The sequence below is a fragment of the Manacus candei genome, unplaced genomic scaffold (genome assembly GCF_025592945.1).
Source record: "Manacus candei isolate 608988 ecotype Guabito, Panama unplaced genomic scaffold, ASM2559294v1 h1tg000015l, whole genome shotgun sequence".
NCBI lineage: Eukaryota > Metazoa > Chordata > Aves > Passeriformes > Pipridae > Manacus > Manacus candei.
Genome location: NW_026138063.1, coordinates 23,968,636 through 23,991,295, shown reverse-complemented (window position 1 = coordinate 23,991,295; position 22,660 = coordinate 23,968,636). Strand labels below are relative to the sequence as shown.

At 38.2% G+C, this 22,660-nt stretch overlaps 1 protein-coding gene across 3 annotated transcripts in view; it reads left to right on the top strand.

The window, feature by feature from the left end:
* Positions 1-22,660, top strand: part of WDR33 (WD repeat domain 33) — a 68,655-nt gene that overhangs the window by 24,455 nt on the left and 21,540 nt on the right. The window contains exon 8 of one of the 3 annotated variants that reach the window (XM_051782331.1): positions 11,657-18,632. The exons of the other annotated variants lie outside the window; for them this stretch is intronic. Coding sequence (XP_051638291.1) covers positions 11,657-11,667 — 11 coding nt within the window. The 3' untranslated portion in view covers positions 11,668-18,632. Of the gene's footprint in view, positions 1-11,656; positions 18,633-22,660 lie in introns of those variants that run through there. 3 annotated transcript variants of the gene reach the window in all.

Here is a 22,660-nt window from a genome sequence, read left to right as displayed (position 1 = left end):
TATGTGTACCAAAAGTACTGATTTGGGTATTTCACGAGGGGGAAAACCTTTTTTTTTTTTTTTTAACTAGGGGTTCACAATACAGAAGTATCAGCTTGTCTACAATTTTTGTCTTAAATGCTCCAAACAAGTTTTTGTTTGGCTGCTGCTGTAGGTGCCTTATCATAATCAGATAGGCTGCAGTTCACAGTGGCATTACTCTGTTTACTGTCCACTTAAGCTCTAAACAATGGAGATGGGTAGAAGAACATTTTGCTGCTCCTAATTTGGTAGAAACAGCTGTTTCTGGATCAGGAATACATTTATCTTTCTCTAGAGCTTAATCTTTGTGACCACTTTTACTTCAGAACACACATCTTCATGCAGAGGATTCCATTCTTTTCATGGGCGTGCCTTCCATTCTGATTTCTTCAGAGGCAAGGTAGTTATTTCTCATTCCTTAAGAGGAGGAGAGTATTTAAGTAGAGAAAACAGGTACATTTTCAGCACATCACACATAGCACAGGCAAATAATTCTAGCTTTGGTTAAATAGTTCTCTGTCCAACATCTGTGTACACTAACTTCTGGTGCCTTTCCACTGGCCTTGAGCTTTCTCCTTCTCTTGCTGCAATCTTAATGAGCAATAACAGTAGCTTCTGACAGCTGTTCCTTTCTTGCAGAAGATGTCAAAGGTGCATAATTTAACAGGAGAATATATTAAAAAGCTGCTATGAGATTGGGGATTGTAGACTTGCAGATAAACTACAAAGAAGGTATGCAATAAAAAACATGGGCTTTCAGTTTTAGGTGTGTGAGCTTGTGCTTTCCTAAAGTAAGGATTTTTATTTTTAATTGTGCCTTAAACTTGGACCTGCATTCCATATTTTATGAAGTAGAGCTCTCCCTGTTTCTTTTGAATCTTAAGCTCTTTATGTTACTTTTAAACACCACTGCTCAGCAAAGATGTTGGGCTCCTGCATTCTTGCAGTGATGATATTTTAACAGCATGTGTGCATAGACATTATGGTGATTGTGTTTGCAGGACCTGGCAAGCAGATTTCTAGGTTATATCATTTACAGCTGTTACTCTGGAAGGCCCCAGACAGATTTGGGACTGTTTTGCTCGATCCTGTACAAAGAAATCATTCTGCACTAACCACGTTCTGTACCCTCCTCCAGGTTTGTGGAGGGAATGGGGATTGCCTCCAGGCAGAGTAGTCGAGGTTACAGAAGTCTCTCCACTTCTACATTCTTTCAACGTTCTGCATAAAGTAGAAGTAAACCATTTAATTTAGGCTATGAAGAAGAGAACTTGCATTACATTTTCTTCCTTTATCTTGTGTGGTTTAGCATTGTAACTATGACTAGACCTCAAATAGAATTATCCTTTTATTTCTAACAGTTTATATATCTCAATATACTATTTTTAGTTTGCACAGTAGTTCTGTAAGTAACACATTTGCTTCTACTCGTTATCTCCTCACACTTCATCTTTTGCGTAAATTGGAAATGGTTTGAGAACTTTACATCTCTGGGCAAAATTGGACAGGACAGATTATTCCTTGTTTCTGCTGTCAAATAAGCAAAGAAAACCCAAACCTCAACCCAAACAACACCAGCAGAAAAATCTCCCACAACAAAGCAAAATAATACCAAAAACCCTGATAGCTGGGAGGATGTTTCTGCAAACATACAGGTTTGATTTGGCTTTGGTCTCTAATACTGTTTTTAAGTGTGGTCAGAAGACTTATTTGAAAGAGCTGGATTGTTAACAATTAAGTAGTTTTCTTGGTGGAAAACACAAGCTTTCATTTTGTTATTTGGAGTTTAGAGCTTATGGCTTTAGGATACTTATCCTCAGCTTTTGGCTTCTCCACTTGCATTCTGCTTTTAAATATTTAGAAGTGTGACCTGTAATACTTTGCTTAGTACAGCCTTCAGATTGTGTAAAAACTCATGCCATTGCCATCCAGAGTTAGTGATCTGTAAATTACAATTCTAGAACCACTACACCAAAAGGATTTCATTGTGTACAGAAATTGTTCAGATCAAATACCATGCTGAGGAATGGTTTTTATTTCCCACTTTCACACGTCATACAGCAGTTCTGGATAATATTGGTACTGTGAAGTTGAAGGGGTTCTACAGTGTCCTTTAGATCCAGAGCTTTGCTTCATGTATTAAGGTATTCTTCAGGTTATCACACTGAATTATAAAAATCAAATGTAACTACCAATTTGCAGTCCGATGTATTTATGAAAAAGATTAGAACTCACGGGGGTAATATGTCAATAATATTGTTATTCCTACTGATTTTTCAACAACAAATTAAGGAACATATTTTAAAAAACAAATTTGAGGATTTTAATGCTGAGGAATGCTTTTAAAGCAGTTCTGTAAAGAGCATTAAAGTTACTGGGATATGCTGATACAGAAAAGACAAAACTCTGTAGACTTAGTGCTTTTGCTTGCACTGTGGAATAAGCTTATAATTATTCCTGTTATTTAATGAAATGGTCCCCTTAAAACTGGTCTGAGGCAACAATTCTAGTCTTGTGAAGAGTAGTGGAAAAACAGACAGCAGTGGGAAATTACATAGGATGACTTCTTAAGGTTTTCCTGGAGTTTTTTCAGCTGTCTGTTGCAGGCTATGCATTTTTTCAGTAGTTTAACCCATGAATACGTGGGCTGTATGAGATACACTTATTAACTGTCTCCAGCTTACTTTTATTTTGTCAAAATGAAGATAAACAGGACACCCTATTTGGTCCTTCATACATAGTGCCAGAAGTTCTGGATCTCTTTTCTTCAATCTCCAAGTCCCTTTGCTGTCCAGCTTTTCACTGATTTATGTTGCTTTGACTGCTGTTTCTCCCACTGTGACTTTCCAGCACACAGGAGGTGGAGTTTAAGCATTTTGTTAGAGGTACGTGCAGAGTTATCAGGCTCATTTTTAATATCCTAAAGAAATAAATAGGATTACAATGTTTTCCTCAGGGAACCATCTTTAAATAATTACAGTGAATTATCTTAAAAGAACTTGAAGGTGGGGGAAATGGCATTGAGTGTCAGTTACTTACCTGCTTGCTTCCCCACAGCCCAGGGCCAGTCTGGCTTCTCTCTTGAAGCAGAAGTGCTGTGCTCCTGATTTTGAAGCTTTTACTTATGTTAATTCCTGGCATGATGCCATCTTGATGGTAGCAAGTGCAGTTTGATGCACTTCCCAAAATACACTGGTAGAAACTTCACTGATGTTAAAAAAGTTCTTGCTAAAATAAGACTTGGAAAACAGGCTGTAGTATAGCAACATGGTTTTTTCACTACAGTAATCTGTTCCTCTGAAAGGCATTTCCAATAAAACACTATCAGGTCTTTTGTCTAAACAGCTGCAGTGAAGTCCAGGACGTGGTGTGAACATTTCTGTAAGAACATACACATTGATGGCTTTTGGTAGTGCTGAAAACATCCAGTGAAAACCTATGTAGTAAAATCCTCATGTTCCTTTATTTCTATTGAGAAATTAATGGTATTTCTGATTTCTCCTTGTGGCAGTGACTCTGGGTCTGGGCTGATGTGTCCCTGGGAATATTTTGGGTAGATCATTAATAAACACATGATTCCTTAATTATTCTCTCAGCATGATGCCATGGGCTGCGAGGCTACAAATACATTTTGGATTTCTCAGTTCCACTATCCTTCCTTCTCCTTCCTTTCACAGTCACCCAAAATCCAATAGAAATGCGTGGTTGAGATGACTGTAATGTTTTTATTCTGAAGGGTAGATGAGCGCTGTGTTCCCATGATTTCAAAGGTTGCCTGCCTTAAATAGGTCTTTTGGGGAGGATAACTCCGCGCAGCTCTCTGAAGGATGGTAACCCATGCTTTTTAAAATACTTTGTAGATGAGTTTTTCTATTTTCTGTCTCTAAAATAGAGTAATACACTAAATGATCTTTCAGCCAACGTGGTAGACTTGGCAATAGATTTTTCTTATCCTAACTTGAACATAAAAACAATCAAGATTTCATTATGTTCTGTCTGGATTTAAAATTTGCAGTTTGTAACAACATGTAATTCTTACCACCATCACCTACAAAGTAACACATATGTATTACATGCAGAAGTCACAGGTAAACAGACTTTTCATCTGCTCACAGATGTCTGCACATCTAATCATACTTAAATAGCTGTAGAATTTATTTGTTCCTTCTACTCCACTCCCAGATCTTTATTAGCAAATAATGTACCGTGAAGTCTCTTAAGCTGTCTAAATCTATTGTATGATTTGTATTATCATTTGCCTGAAAGTGAAGGATCTCTTTCTTCAGAGTTTTTGACTCAGTCAAATTGCAAATCCTGTACTTAAAATTATAGATGAGTTCCATAGTTAAAAGGAACTACATCTTCAGTTTGGTCCCTTGCTTTTAAAGATACATTAGTAACCAGCTCTTACCCTTGATGCAAGTGGTTTCTGAAACTCTTCCCTTTTCTTGGAATGTAATTGAACTCTACATTGGATAATTTAAAAGAAAAAAAAATCCTGATATTGCTGTTTCCATCTTTCTTCCCTTTATCTGAGATTTTTCTTTTGTTGTCCTTGTCTCAGCAAGGAGAGAAAACTCAGCAAATTCCAGAAATGCATGTATGTTGAGACTGTGTTTCTTGTAAGGAGACCTACTGTTTAAACTTTCAGCTTTGTGTGAGGGTTGCTTCTTTGTGCTGTTAGGATTTCAGGTATCTCTGATAGGTCTTCTGGCTCTACTGAGGCATCCCTGCATGAATATTAGAAGGATGAGGTGAGACCTGGCTGATACTGGCACCAGCCATATGACTCTAGAGAAAGAAAGTCCTTGAATTTTCAAACTTGAAAAGATGAGCTGTTTTGAAATGCTGGTTTTGGACCAGTTCAGTCTCCTCTTTGTTGGTGAGTTTTAGTGTTGCAGCTGGTGTTGCAGGTCTCTGATCTTTGTGAATCTCAGCTGCCAAAGCCAAGCTGGTGATGGAGGGAGGGATAAGTTGCCACTAACTCGGTTGAGGTACAGCTGCACTCCAGATGGCTGGGCTTTTCATGGGTTAGGCACAAGAAATGGTGAGGATCTTACCTTCAGTTGTGACTTCATATGGAATTAACCATAATATGGCACAGTACTCTGCAGGAGTCAGGAGCCACCTGCAGTGAGTGCCACTGCTGGAGCAGTGAGCTTTGTCCCCAGCTCCTGCTCATAGTTGTGGAGGAAGAAAAGAACTTTTTTAAGGGGGTAACATTGATACTAATGATAAAATCCTGAACTACAGAGGCATTTCGATGGTGATGCTGAGGAGGTCCCCATCTTCCTTTCTCAGCACAAGTGTGGTTGTTGAGAAGGAGACAGGCTTGGGTGCATTAAGGATGGTGACTTCTTGGTATCTACTCACCAGTATGTGTCATAGCAAAGGTTCTCAACAACAAAAATCATCTGGAGTTAGCCCTCTGCCAGTTATGTTAGTAACTCATCTCTGATAAAGTCTTACGTGGATAAATACTTGGAATTGGGCACTTCATTGATGATATTTTTAATGGAATCTTTTATTTGACATACCGTTTCCTAAGAGACAATAGATAAAATAAAATAAATAAAATTTATTTCAGAATAAATGGTAGAAGTCTACAAAAAATAAAAAAACACAACTCCTTGCTGAAAATAATCCATATCAGTCCTTAAAAACTTTCCTTGGAGGCTTCTTAACACCACTTTTCTTTTGTGTGTGGGTTGAACTGAGTACTTTTTAAATTTTTTTTATCTTTTCTCTTTTCATATCCTCTGGTTACTGTACTAAAAGCTTTCGTGCATCTAGGTAAGCATAGACTTTGCAAAGTGTTTGCTATTTTCTGTACATCATTTAAATTCTACATACTCAAGTTGTTTCTTGTTATTTTACATTTAGCTCTGAGTGCTATTCTGACTTGAGCAGTGAGACACTTGGCAACAAGTTTTATCATTTGGGAGATAGGGAGAGAGCTTGCAAATGTCATCCCTAAAATATGATGGTGGGGGGTTTTTTTCTGTCTTCCATACCTGCCTGGCATTATTTTCTCATGAGAAAGCTGGTCCTGCTCATGACACATTGCATTTATAGGAAGACACAGAGTCAAAACTGAAACTGGGGAATGTCTGAAATGGGATCGTATGGCAGACCAGGAGAAAAGGGATAAATAAGAATCCTGAAAAAATTGGGTGAAGGGTATCTGGAAATAAGAAGGATAGGGAATGGAAGGAAAGTGTGGAAGCTGTGTCAGTATGAAAAAAAATAATAAAAACAACAGCTCGTGTAAGGATTGGGAAAAGCTGGTGGCAATGTGAGCATGGAGATGAGAAAGAGATGTGATGGAACCTCACAAATCATGCTCTGGGCGTTGTGGGGATAACTCAGAGCAGCCTCAGTTGCTGGAGCAACCAGAGAAGAGGCAGGAGGGGGTTTATGGCTGAATGACACACTTGGGTACAAGTGGACTGTGTAGAGTGTGCCAAGAGTGTCTGTATGTGTAATAATGGTACCCATAATATCTTTTAAATGTTATGTTCTGTGTCATGATTCTTGGAGACTCAGTGTGTTGGGGTAGAGTTGGGAACACGCTCTGTATTTTTTGGAAGATGAGCATGGAGAGAATCATAGAATAAGCTGAGTTGGAAGGGACCCTTCAGATCATCAAGTCCAACTCCTGGCCCTGCACAGGACACGCCAAGAGTCACACCATGTGCCTGAGAGCATTGTCCAAATGCTTCTAAACTCTGTCTGCCTTGATACTGTGGCCACTGCCCTGAGGAGCCTGTTCAGTGCCCAACCACCCTCTTGGTGAAAAACTTGATATCCAACCTAAACCTCCCCTTACTCAGCTCCAGCCATTCCCTCGAGTCCTCTTACTGGCAACAAGAGTGAAGGGATCAGTATCTGCCCCTCTGCTTCCCCTCAGGAGGGTATTGAAGACCACAGTGAGGTCTCTCCTCAGTCTCCTGCAGCCTGAACAGGCAGGTGCCCTCAGCTGCTCCTCATACAGCTTTCCCTCCAGACCCCTCACTATCCTTGTTATCCTCCTTTGGACACTCTCTAATGGCTTAATGTCTGTTTTTATATTGGGGTGCCCAAAACTGCCCCCAGAACTCAAGGTGAGACCACCCCAGGGCAGAGCAGAGCGGGACAATCCCCTCCCTGGCCCAGTTGGCAATGCTGGGCCTGATGCCCCCCCAGGACAGGGTTGGCCCTCCTGGCTGCCAGGGCACTGCTGACTCATGGCCAGCTGGTCACCTACCATGACCCCCAGGTCCTTTTCCACAGCACTGCTCTCTAGCATCTCATTCCCCAGTCTGTATGAAAATCTTGGGTTGCCCCATCCAGTGGCAGAATCTGGCACCTTCCCTTGTTAATCCCTGTGTGGTTGGTGGGTGCCCCAGTCAGTGCTGTTCTATTACAGGAACAATGCCACCATTCTTAGTGTAACTGGGAGAAAGCTGTTCATACCACCCAATTAAAGCTCCTTATGTTGTTTAGTAGTCCCTAAGAAGTAATATGGACTTTTTTTTCTTCTTTTAAGTTTTGTCAGTGTAACAGCTCTAAAGGTGAAGTATCTTAAAGTTGCTCCTCAGACCTAAGGCCAGCTCTGGATTCCTTCACTTGGGAATATAACCAGGGCACACGTGCTGCGTGCTTCTGCAGATAGCAGTGAGGTAGAGTAAGCATGCAAGCACGTACTCAAGGTTCATTTTCAAAGTTCAGTGCCAGAACATTCCAAGTGACTGATCCTTATCTCACAGTGAAAATACAAATTGTCATTTAGTTCTGCTACTTGCAGATAAAGGCTCTTTGTTGAAAACAAAATACTTCTAAAGGGAAGACATTTTGATTTTTGCTGCTGAAAGTATACATGTGTCTCACAGGTAAAGTAACTGTGTTGGAATTTTTGTATATTCATATTTTATAGTAGGAAGGATTTTAACGAGGTGGGTTTTTGTTTTAATTGGAAAGTGTTTGGGCTGTTAAATGTCTTAGCTTTGAAGCAGCACATCTGTAAGCATGACAAGTATGGCTGTACAGGAGAAGCCTACAACTTCTCTAAATATTTTTATCGTATAAAAAGTTTCACAGACTAAGTTTAACACTTCTTCCATCCCAGACAGCTTGGATTACTGCTTGTAGTTATTATCTCAGTGGAAGCATCTGATATTTGTAGTTCTGCAAGCCATTATTTTGGTACATTACACAAGCTGCCCAGTTCTGGCTTGCGTTGAACAGTTTAATCAATGGATTAGTTATGTATTTTTTTTGGGAGGAAAATACCTTTTAGTAAAAAACAAGCCCAGCTGCTGGTGTGTGCTGACAGATGTGTATTTTCTACCATACGTACAGTAGGGTTTTCTTCTTTGCCTTTTTAGAGTGATAGAGCATGAAAATATTTTAAATGTTATATTAAAATCTTACATTCTAAACTTCCATCACTTCAAAGAAACCTTCCTCTAAAGAGAGTCATGATACTATATAAATTAGTAACTGTAATACTGCTGTAATAACTGTAACTAGTTCTCAAACAGAGAGTAGAATGAATTGAAAATGTAGCTCAGCATCCAGTCTATTATTAATAGTGTATGCTGGGGAAATCAAGTCTAAATAATTATACAATACCTTTACATTTGAACTTTATAACTGACTTCTTTCTCTCTTCTCCAAGACAGCCCTATTCTGCTTTATTTTTTTCTCTGTGTTAAGGAAGGAGTAGCTCTGATAAGCATTTACCATCCCCAGAATTTGCACAGCAAGACTTTAACGTTCTTTCTTGCTTAACATGAGACCTAATGCTCCTTGAGATCTATTTTTCATCAAAGATTGAGATTCTTTCTGGTTTTATAAATAATCACTACACTAAAGGATTAAAAAAATCTGAGAGTCATCTTTGAATTGAAGGAAGAGCTCATATTCCACCCCACCCCCCAACTTTCTGTGGGAGAAACTTGTCCCAAAATAGAGCATAGAGTAAAACGTTTTTATTTGAAAAGAAATTTTTCACCATTGTTTTATATCTGGAGATATATAGCACAGATTGATGTATAGATAGTATTCTTAGGTAAGTAATTTCCCACTTGAGTACAAGTTTAATGGGTATCCCCAGAAGATCAAATGAGTTCAAACTCATTTGATGTTCCAGGCATGTTGCCATAATAAAAATAGATATTATAGTAAAATTAAAAGTTCTGAAAAAGAAAATAGTTTATCTCCTTTTCTAGTCCAGTAGAAAATACATTTAAGAGGCTATTTTCACAGTAGAGATGATCTCACGTTCAGTGTCTTTTTTTTTTTTCCTTTTTTCATACTAGTGCAGTAGAAGAGTGAGAGTTTTGCTTAATTCTAGGTATTGTGCAGTCTCTGCACCTGGAGGTTTTTAAAATAAACCTGGATAAACCCGAGTAACCTAGTCTGACACCATAGCTTTGAGCAGCAGGTTGAACAAGAGACTTCTGAGGTTTCTTTGAGCCTGACTTTTCCTGTGATCTTAGGATACTGACTTCCCCTCTTTTGCCAGAAGAGAAACCAAGGACCCAGAAATCCTAGTGATGTAATTTTTAGTTACCTTCAGCTGTCCACTGGTATACTGGACATAAGGAACTGACCTTCAAGACACTATCAAAAGTTCCTTATTGTTTTAGTTCATTTTTCTTCCAGCTTTTAACATGCTTGAGGAAGTGCACAGTATTTGGATTGGAAAGATTTCATGTTTAGTGGATCTTTTTTTCAGATATATAAATGTTTGTTCATTCCATAGTGACTAATCATATATTAGACATAATCATCACAAGTTTCAGAACTTGCCTGGTGTCTCACAAGCAGTAAAAACTTGTTGTAAAGAAGATGGAAGGTGTGACAGTGTGTTGTCAGCATCTTCAGAGCTCCTGCTGGTTATGCAGTTAAAGTGAGGTAAAATAATACTTATATATACTATGTATATGTAACAGTTATGTTTGCATATATAATTTTTATATATATCGATATATAAAAACCTACATAATGGTCCCCAGTGGCACATTTTATCACCTTAATATTTGTTTGCTGGTTTCTTTTATGTTTCAAAATGATTTGGTCTTGGAAGAGATCGTGCCAGTAGTGTTGTGAAAGCTCTAAAGCACATACACAATTAGATTGAAAATGTTTGCTTTAAAAGACAAGAAAAATACCAAGAGAAGAGAGCTTTAGGTAACTGCTCTACTCCCTGAACTAGGGCAGCCTAGGTTTTTCCTTGTGCATTAATGTTCCTGAAGATGCATTTCTCTAGATCACGTTTCCATGTGGCAATAAGTAGACCTGTTTGCAATAAGTGTTTGCAAATATCAGCTTTTACATCCAGGTGAAATGAGTGTAGGAGAATCTTTTTTTCATCTCTTTCTTTCAAGTAAAAGCTGATCTACAGAATATATTTCACTGTTCGTACCCACACCTAATCCAGGTCTTGACTGACTTTAATGTAAACTAAAATTATTTATTACTGCACATTATTAAATAGTATTTTGAGACTGCAGTTATCTTAAAGTTAATAAATATTTGAAGATTTTTGTCTTAAAACATGAAAAGTACTGGCCAGGTTTGTTCAGGTGTTTCTTCTGCAGATGACTCTAGAAAGGAGTAACCACACATTTCAAAATTTGTAGATAAAATTCCTCCATCTGAATTGTAACAAATCAAGAGAAAGGAACATTTGCACGTGGGAAATACAATCTGGACAGCTGTAAAGCATATTTGTATGTAGCATAGGTACTTAAAATTGTTAGGAAGACGTCTCCTATTTTCTAAGGATTGACTGAGGGTACAGCTTGATATGGTGCAGTGTGTTACTGGTTGCTGTCTGTGCCTGGTCAAGAAGAATCCTGCCTTTTCTTTACATCTGCCTTCTGTTCTTTCTTATCCATGCATAATTCATAGGCAGAAATAATGTTTTTACATAGAGCAGCTGATGTAGTGAGAAAAAAGGGTAGGGTTTTGTTGTTTGGTTTTGGATTTTTTTTAAAGACCACACCAACCTTTCTTAAGGATGCAGAAACTTACTTATTTTAGGTCAACTGATGTAGATGCCTTTTCCCTACAGGTCTTGCTTTATACCCTTAAATCCTCAACCAACAATAAGTCTTTGTTGCTTCCCTAGCAGGACCTCACCTTCTTAAAATGAATTTAAAAGCATTTTCTCTTTCACAGTACATACATTCTGAAAATCATTATTCTCTTGGCCACTTTGCTGAATTTAGTCCTTAAAAATATTGCTAATGTTGATGAATATGGATTTCTGTTGATTACCATTCTCCTTTTGGAAGTCACTGTTCTCCAGAGGCTTACAAGTGAGCACATGGTATTAAGATTAGGAGTGTAAAAAGCTAAATTAAATCAGACTGCTCTTTTATTACATTAAGAATGCTCTGCAGTTACATTCTGGAGATCTTTGGGCAAAGGTAGGTTCTTTGTTTCACGCTATTCCCAGCTTGTCAGGAGTATCCTTTGCTTCTAAAGGAATGGAGTAAAAAGGAATCATTCCAATCACGTTTCAGTCACAGGCGTGTTAGATGTGTCATTTCTGAAGTACGTGCTAATTACATTTGCTGACAGTTTTAAACAGGGCTTTTCTAAAAATGCAGTCAGGAATTTTAATGCTTTTATTAAACTTCAGAATTCCTGTGATCACATTATAAAACTGGAGCGGTGGAGGCTTTAAATAGCAGGGGCAATCCTGCCAGCCGTGTTTGTTGAGATGGAGCCACTGTTTCCTGGCTGAAAAACACACCCTGCTGTCTCAGAGGCTTTGCACACACTGCCTGCTGCTCTCCCACTGCCATTTTCTTTTCCCTGCATCACGGAATTCTTCAAGGATTATCCAGTCCTTCTCCCTAAGAGCACTTACCGTGTGTTTCACTCTGCCATTTCACCATGAGGATTTCTGTTCCCAGTAAGTCTGGATGGAAATACTGGCAGTTAATCTGGGTTTTGCACAATGGTTGAAGCTTCATTATTTCCTGCAGAACTCTGTCCTCTCTGGTGTCCTCACTCCCACAGGTGTAGCAAACCACAGCAGTTGACTGAAATTCAAAAAAGGTTCTAATAAATGGGGAGCTATTCCACAGAAATTACTTACTAGAAATACCAGCAGCTGTTTTTAACCCAGTGCATCATCTCTGTTTACCAAAATTAATAACTTTTGTTCCAACAGAATGTTGGTATTTGAATAAGGTTTTTAACTTTTTTTGCAAGCTGGAATAATTTACTTTGCAAGTACATTTACGTACTTTAACTTACTTTGCAAGTAAGGAGTAGGCATGAGACAAATTCTCCTGAAAAATACTTAGCAGCAACAATTATCACAGGTATCTAACAAACATAGTTCAGTATTGGTATCTGAATGTGGGGAATTTAAATTAGAATTGAATTTAACTTTAAATTAAAAGTGCCATGTTAAAAATCTTAGAAATTGATGTTGCATTTACTAGACATGAGGAGTATCACAATGCTTTTCCTGATGTGTCTACTCTTTGCAATCCTTGCACAGAAAGGAGGACTCAAGCTTAGGAGTGAAAAGTTAATTAATTTTTCAGTTTGTTGCAGTCCATGGCTCTTGGATCCCAGTTACTACAAACTGGACATCTGCAAGGTAGCAAACCCTGCTGCTGGTTTAGGTGACATGTTCTACTGACCAGATGTTCCCCTCCTCCCCCCAAAAAAAAAGTTTCTCTTCGTTCACACAGTAGCAGAAAAGTCTTCCTAAAACTGTATGATAGACAAACTTCCTGTAAGGGTTCACATGTTTGTACAAGATAGCAGGACTGCTTGGCTGCTGCTTTGCCACAGAATGTGTGTCATGCAAACTGCATCTCAGTGCAGAACTAAACCCTGGAGGTTTCTGTGAGGGGTGCATTGGCCCAAAGGCACAGCCAGAGATGAGGGAGCTGCTGCTGCAGTGAGTGCCAGTGAGCAGTGTCTCAGGAGATGAAGAGCCTTTTGTCCTAGAGCCAAGTGTTTCCCAGCCTTCTCTGTACCTGCTGTACCTTCTCTCCAGTGTAGTCTTGTTGGTCACATTCATAACACACTGACATTTGTAAAACTGCATCTCCCAGCAGCAGATAATCCAAAGGGGAGTACGTATGCCAAAAACAGAGACCAGCCTAATGAAGGTGTATTCTGTGTACTAAAGCAATATCTGTATTTTACTTGCACTGAAAATAAACTCTTGATGTGGGATTATACCTGTTAAAGCTTCCTTTTTTTTTTTTGGTTAACTTTTTAAGGTTAAAAATGCACTTTGCTTCCCAATACAGGGTTGCTGTGTTAACAGAAATATTAAAAGATCAAAATGTAAATTTGGCAGAACTGTTACCTTGCATCATTTTGCCAACAAATATATTTCTGATTTTTCAGTTTCTTCAGTGTGTTACTTCAGTAGCAATGGCATGTTCTTACCCAGCCTTTCTGAAACAAAAATTATACCATCTTCTCTCAAAATAATCATCTTGCTTTGGTCTATGATTATGAGACTATGTGGGGAAATTCACTGTGCAAGTGAAGAGGAGACTTTACTGCCTCCCCCACAGCACCAATGCAATTTATCAGTAATTTTATTTTACAGAAGCTTTCTAAAGCCTGACTTTGTAGAAGATAAATACTTCATTTTCCCATTCCTCAGCTTAGCCATCCCCACATGGCACAGACAGCACTGTAAAAGGTGTTTTATTGGAAGAACACAGATCAGCTCTACTCCAGGGTGGAGAGCAGATTTATAGTGCTGATGACCTCCCCACCTCACTATTTTTGTGCCCAACCTACTTACTTTGTTCTTCCAGTTATTTTGCAAAAGTGTGCCATTTTCCCTGGAGCATTTTAGCTTGTCTCCTGTCACTGGAGTTTCAGGTATGGACCCAGTTCATTGTGGTTATGGGAACTGGTCTGTACATTTCTGAGACTCGACAGATATTTTGTATTTTCTTTCTTTTGGTGTGTGTAAGATTGAAAATTTTAAAAGCTGCTACAGAAAGCACTGAGAGAAATCCAAAGATTCCTTAGGAAAGAGCTTCTTTCTGAATCACATCTGCCCCATAAACACTTGTTCTCTTTCACCTTTAATCTTAAATTTGTTATCTAGTTGGTGTTTTTATTTTGGTGGTTTAAACCCACATTTTTACACAGCTGCAGATTTGAAGCTGAGCAGATGTCTTTTGGTGGTGGTGGTTTCATATAACAACCGCTCCAAAATCCAGGGGGGAAAAAGTCCTGTACATCACTTGTTTGTATTGTCAACTTCTGTTTCCAGAATGGTGATAATTAAAATCTGTAGTGTTAATATTACTCCTGTTGTGCTAGTACTGTAACAAAGAAGACTGAGGTAAAATACTGCAGGCAAGATCATCGTTTCAGAAAAACTGAGAAGTTTCTTTTTTCTCAGCATTGCTGAAGAGATGGTCAGACAACTTCTTTTTCTGATCTGTGTGGCCTTACAAATAGATGGACATTCTCTGTCTTAGATTGTTTGTCCATGTCATTTGATTTTTTTAATGTATTCTCTAGAAATTTGGCTTTATGTATTTCTAGAAGTTTGTATAAAATTTTTGAAGGGTTTTTTTAAAACTCTGTTGTAAAGTTAGTTCAAAAAGTACTTCAGACTAACTTTTTTTTTCCCTAAGAGTGTAGTGTTTTTGACTAACAAAGTTTCTGCTTATCTAATTGGAAAATTTTCATTTTGAAATAGTAGAAAATGTTTCTGGTGCTAACATGGAAGGGTGTGCAATAGCACCAGGAGTTATTTGCTCCAGGTGTTGATGTAGCATTGAATTGAATATTTTTCTGCTTCTTAGGAGTAATTTCCCTGCTCTAATCAATATTTTTTTGCCATGAAGGTTCTGCTTGCTTTATGAGAACATACACTGCAGTTACAGTTGCAGTAGGTTCTTAGGATTCCTTCCTGCCAACTTCTGCATCATTCCTTCACCTTATTTTGGGAAATTGTAACATGCTACTCGATGCATGTATCTGTAGATTCAAATACAAATTCAGTCATAAGGTGCATCACAGAGGGAAACACCACACATACTGCCACTGCCCTGTTCCTGTCTTGTCTAATGTTTTATTCCTTTGAAGTCAGCAGTGAAACAATCTAACTGGTAGTGATTTCTAGAAGCACAAAGAAGTATTCATGTATCCATAATGGGGTGGGGTGTGTTTGATTTCTGTATCCTCTCTTCTGGTCTTGAAAGAACAGTCCCTTAATTATGGTGTCATAGGAAACCTGTATCACACTTTTTTTTTTTTTTTACATTAGTAACATTTTTCCCCCTGCACTTTAAATCAACTACCTCTTGTTTTGTCCACGTCTGTGTGTGACATTAGTAAATGAATGTGAGGATTTTCCACAAATTGTTGCCAGGACTTCTGTTTGGAAGCCCACTTAAAGTGGTGATGGACCCCTTTACCTTCTTCTCATAACCATGTATGTTGTCTTTACATGTTCTTCATATTTTTTCTCTCTGGTTTTGATTCATCTGAGTTACTTAAATACTCTTTGGATTGTTGTATCCCATTTCTTCCCGTTGATATTTCTCCCTTCATTAGGTTTTATTGCACAAAATCCCTGGTAGGTTTTCAACACCATATTTTTTCCTGTCTGTCCGTTGAGTCACATATGAAGAGCTTTACTTTGGATCTGTTTATGTGCTTGTGGAGTTTCAAATGAGACATGAGGATGCATGGAATTTTAGAGAGCTTCATAGATACTTGTACAGCCACACTGCAAAACAGTTGCTTAATGGGGGACCTATTTTTAGAACTGAAACAAAAAAAAATTTGGGTTCCTCTACTTAAATAGGATCTACAGCGTTATTTTTAAATCTGAAAGAGGAAAAGATTTTCTTAAATTTCAAAATTAATAGGTGGCAAGAAAAAGGACTTAGTCCATGAATGTGGTGGTGATATAGGAAAGTTGGGAAAATAAGAGGAAGTAAGGTTTTATCTCTCTTAGGTTTCTGTAACACTATTCAAATCATTATTTGGCTCCTGCAATTCAATTACACTTTTCCTCTGAGGTTGTTATATTTTTAATTTTGCTATGTTTCTCCTCATTATCCCAGAGATCACCACTAGGTTAGACTTGTCTGTAAGTCACTGTGTGATAATTACATGCTGCATTTTTTTCTGTTCATGGTACTCTGACCATTGTGTGTGTTTCTGTCGCCATAACTTACAGCCCTTTCATATTTCAGTTTCTTGAAAATTGGCCCTTTCTGCTTGAGATGAGAATTCTGCTGTCTGTCCAGCTTCCCCTCTGCATAGAAGGAGCAGGGCTTTGTAGCTCAGTGCTCTGCTTTCTGCCAGCAGTTTTTTTCAGCTGCTCCCTGGTTTGCTCAGCCTTGGTGGCCTTGCAAAACGAAAGAGCCTCTGTCTCCATATCCCTTCTTGGATCTCTTACACTTGCTAATTGTCTGGATTATTGGCTGACACAAATCTTGTGCTAGAGTCTATATGAAGTTTGATAATCTCTCTGTTGTCCCCCTCCCTCACCCCTGGACCAGCTGCTTCACTTACTACAGAGAACATTTTCAGTCATGCACTATTTGCCCTAGAACCAAAGAAAATAGTTTTCCTAACATTTGTGTACCTTAACTCATTATTTCCTTGCTTGAAATGATAATGAGCTCATACTTATGTTTCGTAGTGGTGAACTGACTGTCAAAAGTAGATTACATAGCTTTTTTGGTTAGCAAGAAGAAAAACAGGTTTTTGTGCAAAAATCCTGTCACTTAGAATGAGCAGCTGGCTGAACGAGTGTTCCTTTGTGTCTGGCCAGATGATCATGCCTGTCTTTAAAAGTAAGTTACTTGTTTGGTAGAGAGTTGATAGTAACTCTCCTCTCAATGGGATGTTAAAAAGGTAGGATCCTGCCCTCTCAACCATAAAAACACATTAAAAACTATTCTTCCAGTCAAAGAAAATTAAGTTGACTGAAAGATCTTGGTAATCCTTTCGTGCTGGGTGTTTTTATAAAAGTTTCTGGGTTCACTTTACAGTAAGGGTGTATCAAGTTATACAAAAGATTTCTAGTAACTTCTTTTGCTGGGATCCACAAATGTTTTTCTTAGTTTTTAGCAGCTTGCTGAGAGTGTGCTCCTCTCATGTGGCTACACAGGGGTTTGAAAGTTGGGTTAACCTCTAAACTAGGTATTTGGATTATGCTTTTCTCTTGCAACAGCCATAATTGCCAGCAGAACTTAAATGAACATCCAGCAGGATGTAAAAGGAAGTAATCAATTAAAGTGATTAACAATTGATGCTCTTAGCTTTTCTAGAAGTTCTTGTTCTCTTCCCTGAGTTGTTAACTAAGTATTTGACTCTACCACGTACAACTTTGACTGAAATTTTGGTCAAACACAGAGCTAGAGGCAAGCTGCTGCTAAACTCTGCAGTGTCCCCTGATTTCCTTCCTTTCTCCTCCTTTCACTAAATTGCCGGGCTGAATTTTAGGATGCACCACCAAGGTTTCCTTATTAGCTTCAAGTTAATTTAAAAACATGTCTGAATCAATACTGTGCTTTTGACATTCCTCCTTGGAATTACTTACTGTAGTTTCAGTAAAACTGTCACACCTTGGCTTTGGTTGGCAGTGTTTCACGCACGTGTAACAGGCAAAGGCTTGACAAAAATCTGCAGGTGGAAGGGCTTTTGACTCCCTGATGGCAGCAAGTGACCACAGCAGTCAACATTTCCAATAATTAGTGAGCAGAACTAGTTTCTTAGGTGTGTGTTTAGAAAACCCCACTGAAGCTACTCAAGGATCAGTACATCTTAAAATTGCATCAGTTACTGGAAGCTTGGCTTCAGGCAGCAGTTTTTAACTCCTGCCTCACTTTGCTCTCAGTTCATCAAATATAAGTGTATGTTCTGACTGAGCAGTAGTTCAGTAGTTACTTTCAGATATCATTGTGAGTCTTCAATTTATTTGGTGTTCTAATCAGATTCATTTATTGTGGTTTGGGGTTTTTTTAAGTTGATGGTACAGGCTATGAGCAGACTCCAAAACATTTGTTTAGTTCATGTTCAGAGGACTTGACTGGGAACACTTTATTGTGAAGATTTTTTTTTGGTCTAATTTTACAAAATAACATGCTGCCCAGAAAACTGATTCTGTACCCAGATACAAAGCCACAAATCTATGGAAACTGCAGGCTAATAATTGACAAGATAATTGAATTTCTCATCTGTTAAGTTCATGCTTTTTCTTGCCTTGAAGGAGCACACATTCTGCTCTTGGACACACCTGTACTCTCCCCTGTTCTATACTCCCCTGTTCTGTGCTGTGCTGTGTTTGGATGAGGTCAGTCCTGGTGCCTAAAGACAGTAAACACTTGTTAGAGCCAGTGCAAGGTCTATCAGATCCAGTGATTAGTGCCAGATACTTGAAAGGAAGGTGCCAAAAAAAAAAAAAAGCAATAGAAAATTGTGGGACACTCTCTGAGGGAGTGTTTTCTTCGCTCCTGTCAACTGTTAATATTATGAAGCATGAGAGTTTTTCTTACAATTGCTGTTCATTTTTAATGTTTTTGTACAGTATTTATTTTTATTATCATTTAATGTAAATACCATTGTAAATAAATATTTTCTGTCAATGAAAAGCAAGTGTGTTGCTGCTTTCAAAGTAGGCTGGCTAATTTTTTAACAGAAAAGAAAACATCTAGTCCCAGCTACTTTACAGATAATGTAATGAGGAGAAAAGAAAAAGTTCTACCTCTTGCAGTTTAATAAAGCCCTTTTAATTCTCTCATAACTACCTGCAAAGAAATTATAAGTGATATACCATGAGAATTTCAATAGATAAGTGTGCTTGAGTGCAAAGTAGAATCCAGTCTGCATTCCATAAATAATTTAACTGTCAGGAAAACCTGCCTTTGTCCTTGAATCCAGCTGCCATTACTGCTAAGCACTCACATTTCTGTTTGGAATAAGGTGGTGTTGGAAGTTTTAATGTGGTGTATCTTCTCCTTTGACACTTTCTGCCCTATTTTTCCTGTCATTTTTCCTGAGCTAGCTCTGAGCTTCCTGATGACTTCCTCTTTAAGGTTAATAGTGACTTTAATTAGAAATAACGAGTGGTGTATTGCAGTAAGCATTGTGCTGCATTTAAAACATCATCACATAGGTGATCTCCCTGTGACAGAGATGCTCCTAATGATTTAAATAGGTGGTTTTGGTAAGTGCATGAAACTGGTGGTAAGTTAAAAAATCTGGACACTGATTAAGCAAAATTAGTAAAAAATTTTATAATATTTTCACATACTAAAATAACTTTTGGTTGATAATTATCTGTGGTCAATGTAGATATGACTTTAGCCATGTATTATGCTTAGAAATTGTGAAACGTGGATAGTTAGTTGATTTTTCTTGGTTCTCACTTCTGAGAGAACGTTAAACAGCTCTTCACGTGTTACAGATGCTGGTCCCAGTGCTGTGCTGTTGCACAACCTGCTCTCAGACTTGTTCTGTGCTGACATTTTACAGCATAAATAACCTGATTGGGTGTAAGTAATGATAACGCTCAGAAACAAATTCAGGAGTTACAGAAAAGCAAATACGTCTGAAAGGAAAGGTATCTCTAGAGTGGGTGTAGACTCAAGCTTGAACATACTCAATGATTAAAAAAGAAAGGACCTGACACCACAAATCTAAGACAGCAGACATCTTCAGCTCTGTAATTTTTCTTTCTGTTCAAAGCAATTAATTTCAACTTTAGGAAGTGCTCAGCTGCAGTGAATGGGAGAATTAAAAATTCCCTTTAACATGTGAGTAGTTAAAGACTGAACCCAGCATGACCAGTTCCCACATACACTGGGACCCAGCTGCATTTCTTCCCCTCGCTTTAAGCCCTTACAGAAGATGCTGTAATTGAATTTCCACAGATGTAAAGAGTTCAGATCACTGCATGCCTTTACTGGTAATTATATGTAATACAACCACCTTTACTATTATTCTTTACAGTGCATTTGCCATTACCAAGCTGTGCAAGCACACAACTAGCATTGTTTAAACTTTGTTTGCTAGTTCTGCTAGGGTTTTGTAGAACTCGGAGTATTCACTGAGCAGGGTAAGTTTGGGACTAGCACATACAAATCCTAAACTCACTTATAGAAACACTTATTACCTGTTCTGGGTAATGTTGGAAAACAAATTTTGTTTAATCACACCTGTATCATTAGTGTTTACTGAGTATTATTATTTCTTAACAGGATTTCACAGATGATAAACTGTCCTGCTACAAGAGCTTTTGTCTGGGAGGAAAACTTACTATGATGGTAGAAGTGTAAAAAAAAAAGACTATTTGTAAACAAAGCTGAATTATGTCCCATTCTGCTACTGATTTAGAGAAATACTGATGATCTAGGAGACAGTCCCTGTAGATAGATCAAATATAACAGTCTCTGCTGTCTCTAGATAACAAGTTAAAGTAGCAGAGAGCTAGAGAAAGACCGTGAGCAAACCAAGGATGATAAAACTTGAGTTCACGGGACAGAGATCTGAAAGCATGGTGGGAGGCATTGTTCTTAATCCAGTGAAGACTGAAAAGAGCTTTTCCCTTATTTTCTCATGCATCAACCTCCCACGTTATGCTAAAAAGCATAAGCAGGCTGTGTGTCTGCAGAGGGAGGGTTTCTGTGCTGTTCCTTTTTGGGGTGGAGAAGAGGGAGTGCGAGAGCTCTTAGGACACCTCCTGGGAGGAGTACAGTTCACATAATGTGTTAGGGCAAAGAACACTAAATTACTGGAATTGAATATATTACCCTTGCTGCCAACTCGGTCGCTGTGATCAGGACAGTACCCAGGTTCTTGTAGGTGTGAGGTTTTCGGTCCCTAAGTGAGCTGTACAGGGAAGCAGGGGACTGCTGGGGAATGGGGAACCACCAGGTAACATTTTAAAAACCTTTCACAAAAATGGAACAGGCAGAATAATCCAATTGCTTAGTAGGCTAGAAGCAAAAAGTAAGGTTAAAGGGAATTATGTAGAAAACTTAGAACACCTTTCTTCTGACATGGTTGTTTCCATTATCTTTGACTTGCAGGTCTCTGTCCTGTCCCTTCCTCCCTGCCCTCTTTTTTTGGAGGTGGAGAGCCTTAGCTTGTGTGGTAGTAAGACCTGGGGTTTCTTTGCAGATCCCTTGGAAATAATCCCCTGTGAAGACCCTGCTCTTCTGAGAACTGTTTTTGTAGTTTTGGGAATACACAGTATGGGAAGGTGAATGTCACTGTGTGGTGACCAGTCCAAGTGGGGGATACACAGCTGAATTTACTCTCTATTTAAAACAGCATAAGAGAACCACTTGTCTTTGAAAAAATAAACCCAAGCAAACAGAATTCTCTCTAAATGAGAAACAGTATTTTTGTAGTTAAATGATTATGTTAATTCTTTAAAATATATATTGATATAAATATCCATTTTCTTTGAAACATTGATGTTAAAATTTAAGAAACTGCGTTAAGAGTGGCATCTCAGTATGTGTATATACATCCACATAATTGCTGAGAAGGATCTAGAAATTCTACAGTATCATTTATAAAATTCTCTTTCAATTTATGTGCCTTCAGAATGGGGCTAATCCCTAGGGGAAAGGATATAAAAGAGAAAAATTAAGCTACAGCAATAAACCTGATATATCTGTAATTGCTGTACAGTTACATTGTAAAATATATAAATGTTATAGGCTGTAATATGAAGACAATGATTCAAACCAACCCTATATTCACTAAGTCATAAATGCAGAAATTAGTGTGAGAGTTAAAGAAAATTATGTGTACTTTCTCAGACTTGTGACAGACTTGATTTGATCAAACACTACTACTCAATCTTATTATAGCTTGTTATGCTTTTCACTAACCAGGATTTCTGTTCAGTGTCTTTTAAAGAACAGCCCTTGAAAGAAGTTGACTAGAAGTATTAACAATTTTAATTAATGGGATTATGACTAAGGGCACCCAATTAAAACATTTTATTATGCATATGAAAAATAACATTAGAGAACTACTTTTGTATTTGAGCTTTAAGATACTACATATGCTTGCTTTTGGTTTTCTGCAGATTTTTTTAAAAGGTTGGAAAAAATTTAAGTGAAATCAACAACAATTAGTATTATTCTTAGACATTCACTTATGATTTTGAATAGGTTTAGTTCCCCAACTAAAATCTTTGCCTTCAGTCTTTCATTTTAGTTGGTTTATGGGCCTTCCCTTGCCACGACTTGTAAGCAGTTCACACATTTCAGTTCATTTATCCATAAAGCATCCCTACAAGACAGGGAAGTGATAGAAGGTTTGTGCCCATTGCAGGTGGGGCCTCAAGGTGCAAGAGTTGTTCAGAGAGGAATTCCCACCCTGCAGTTCTGAGGTGTGTGACTATTGAAGTTACTGAGCCAAAGCTGTTGTCAGCAAATGGGGAATATAAACTGTAGAGATTTGCATGAATTAAGGTTTTCTGAGTGTGGTGTTTGGTGACAAGGGGGTTTTGTACCAGAGGAGAAGCTGATTCTCACAGGTCTTAGCCCAGAACTAAGAACTGAAAACAACTATGAAGTAAAATCTGCGAGGCAGCTCTTTCTCTGGAGTGTTATTTTACATGTATTTTCTGCATTATCTATCTCATTATAGGTAGTAGTGT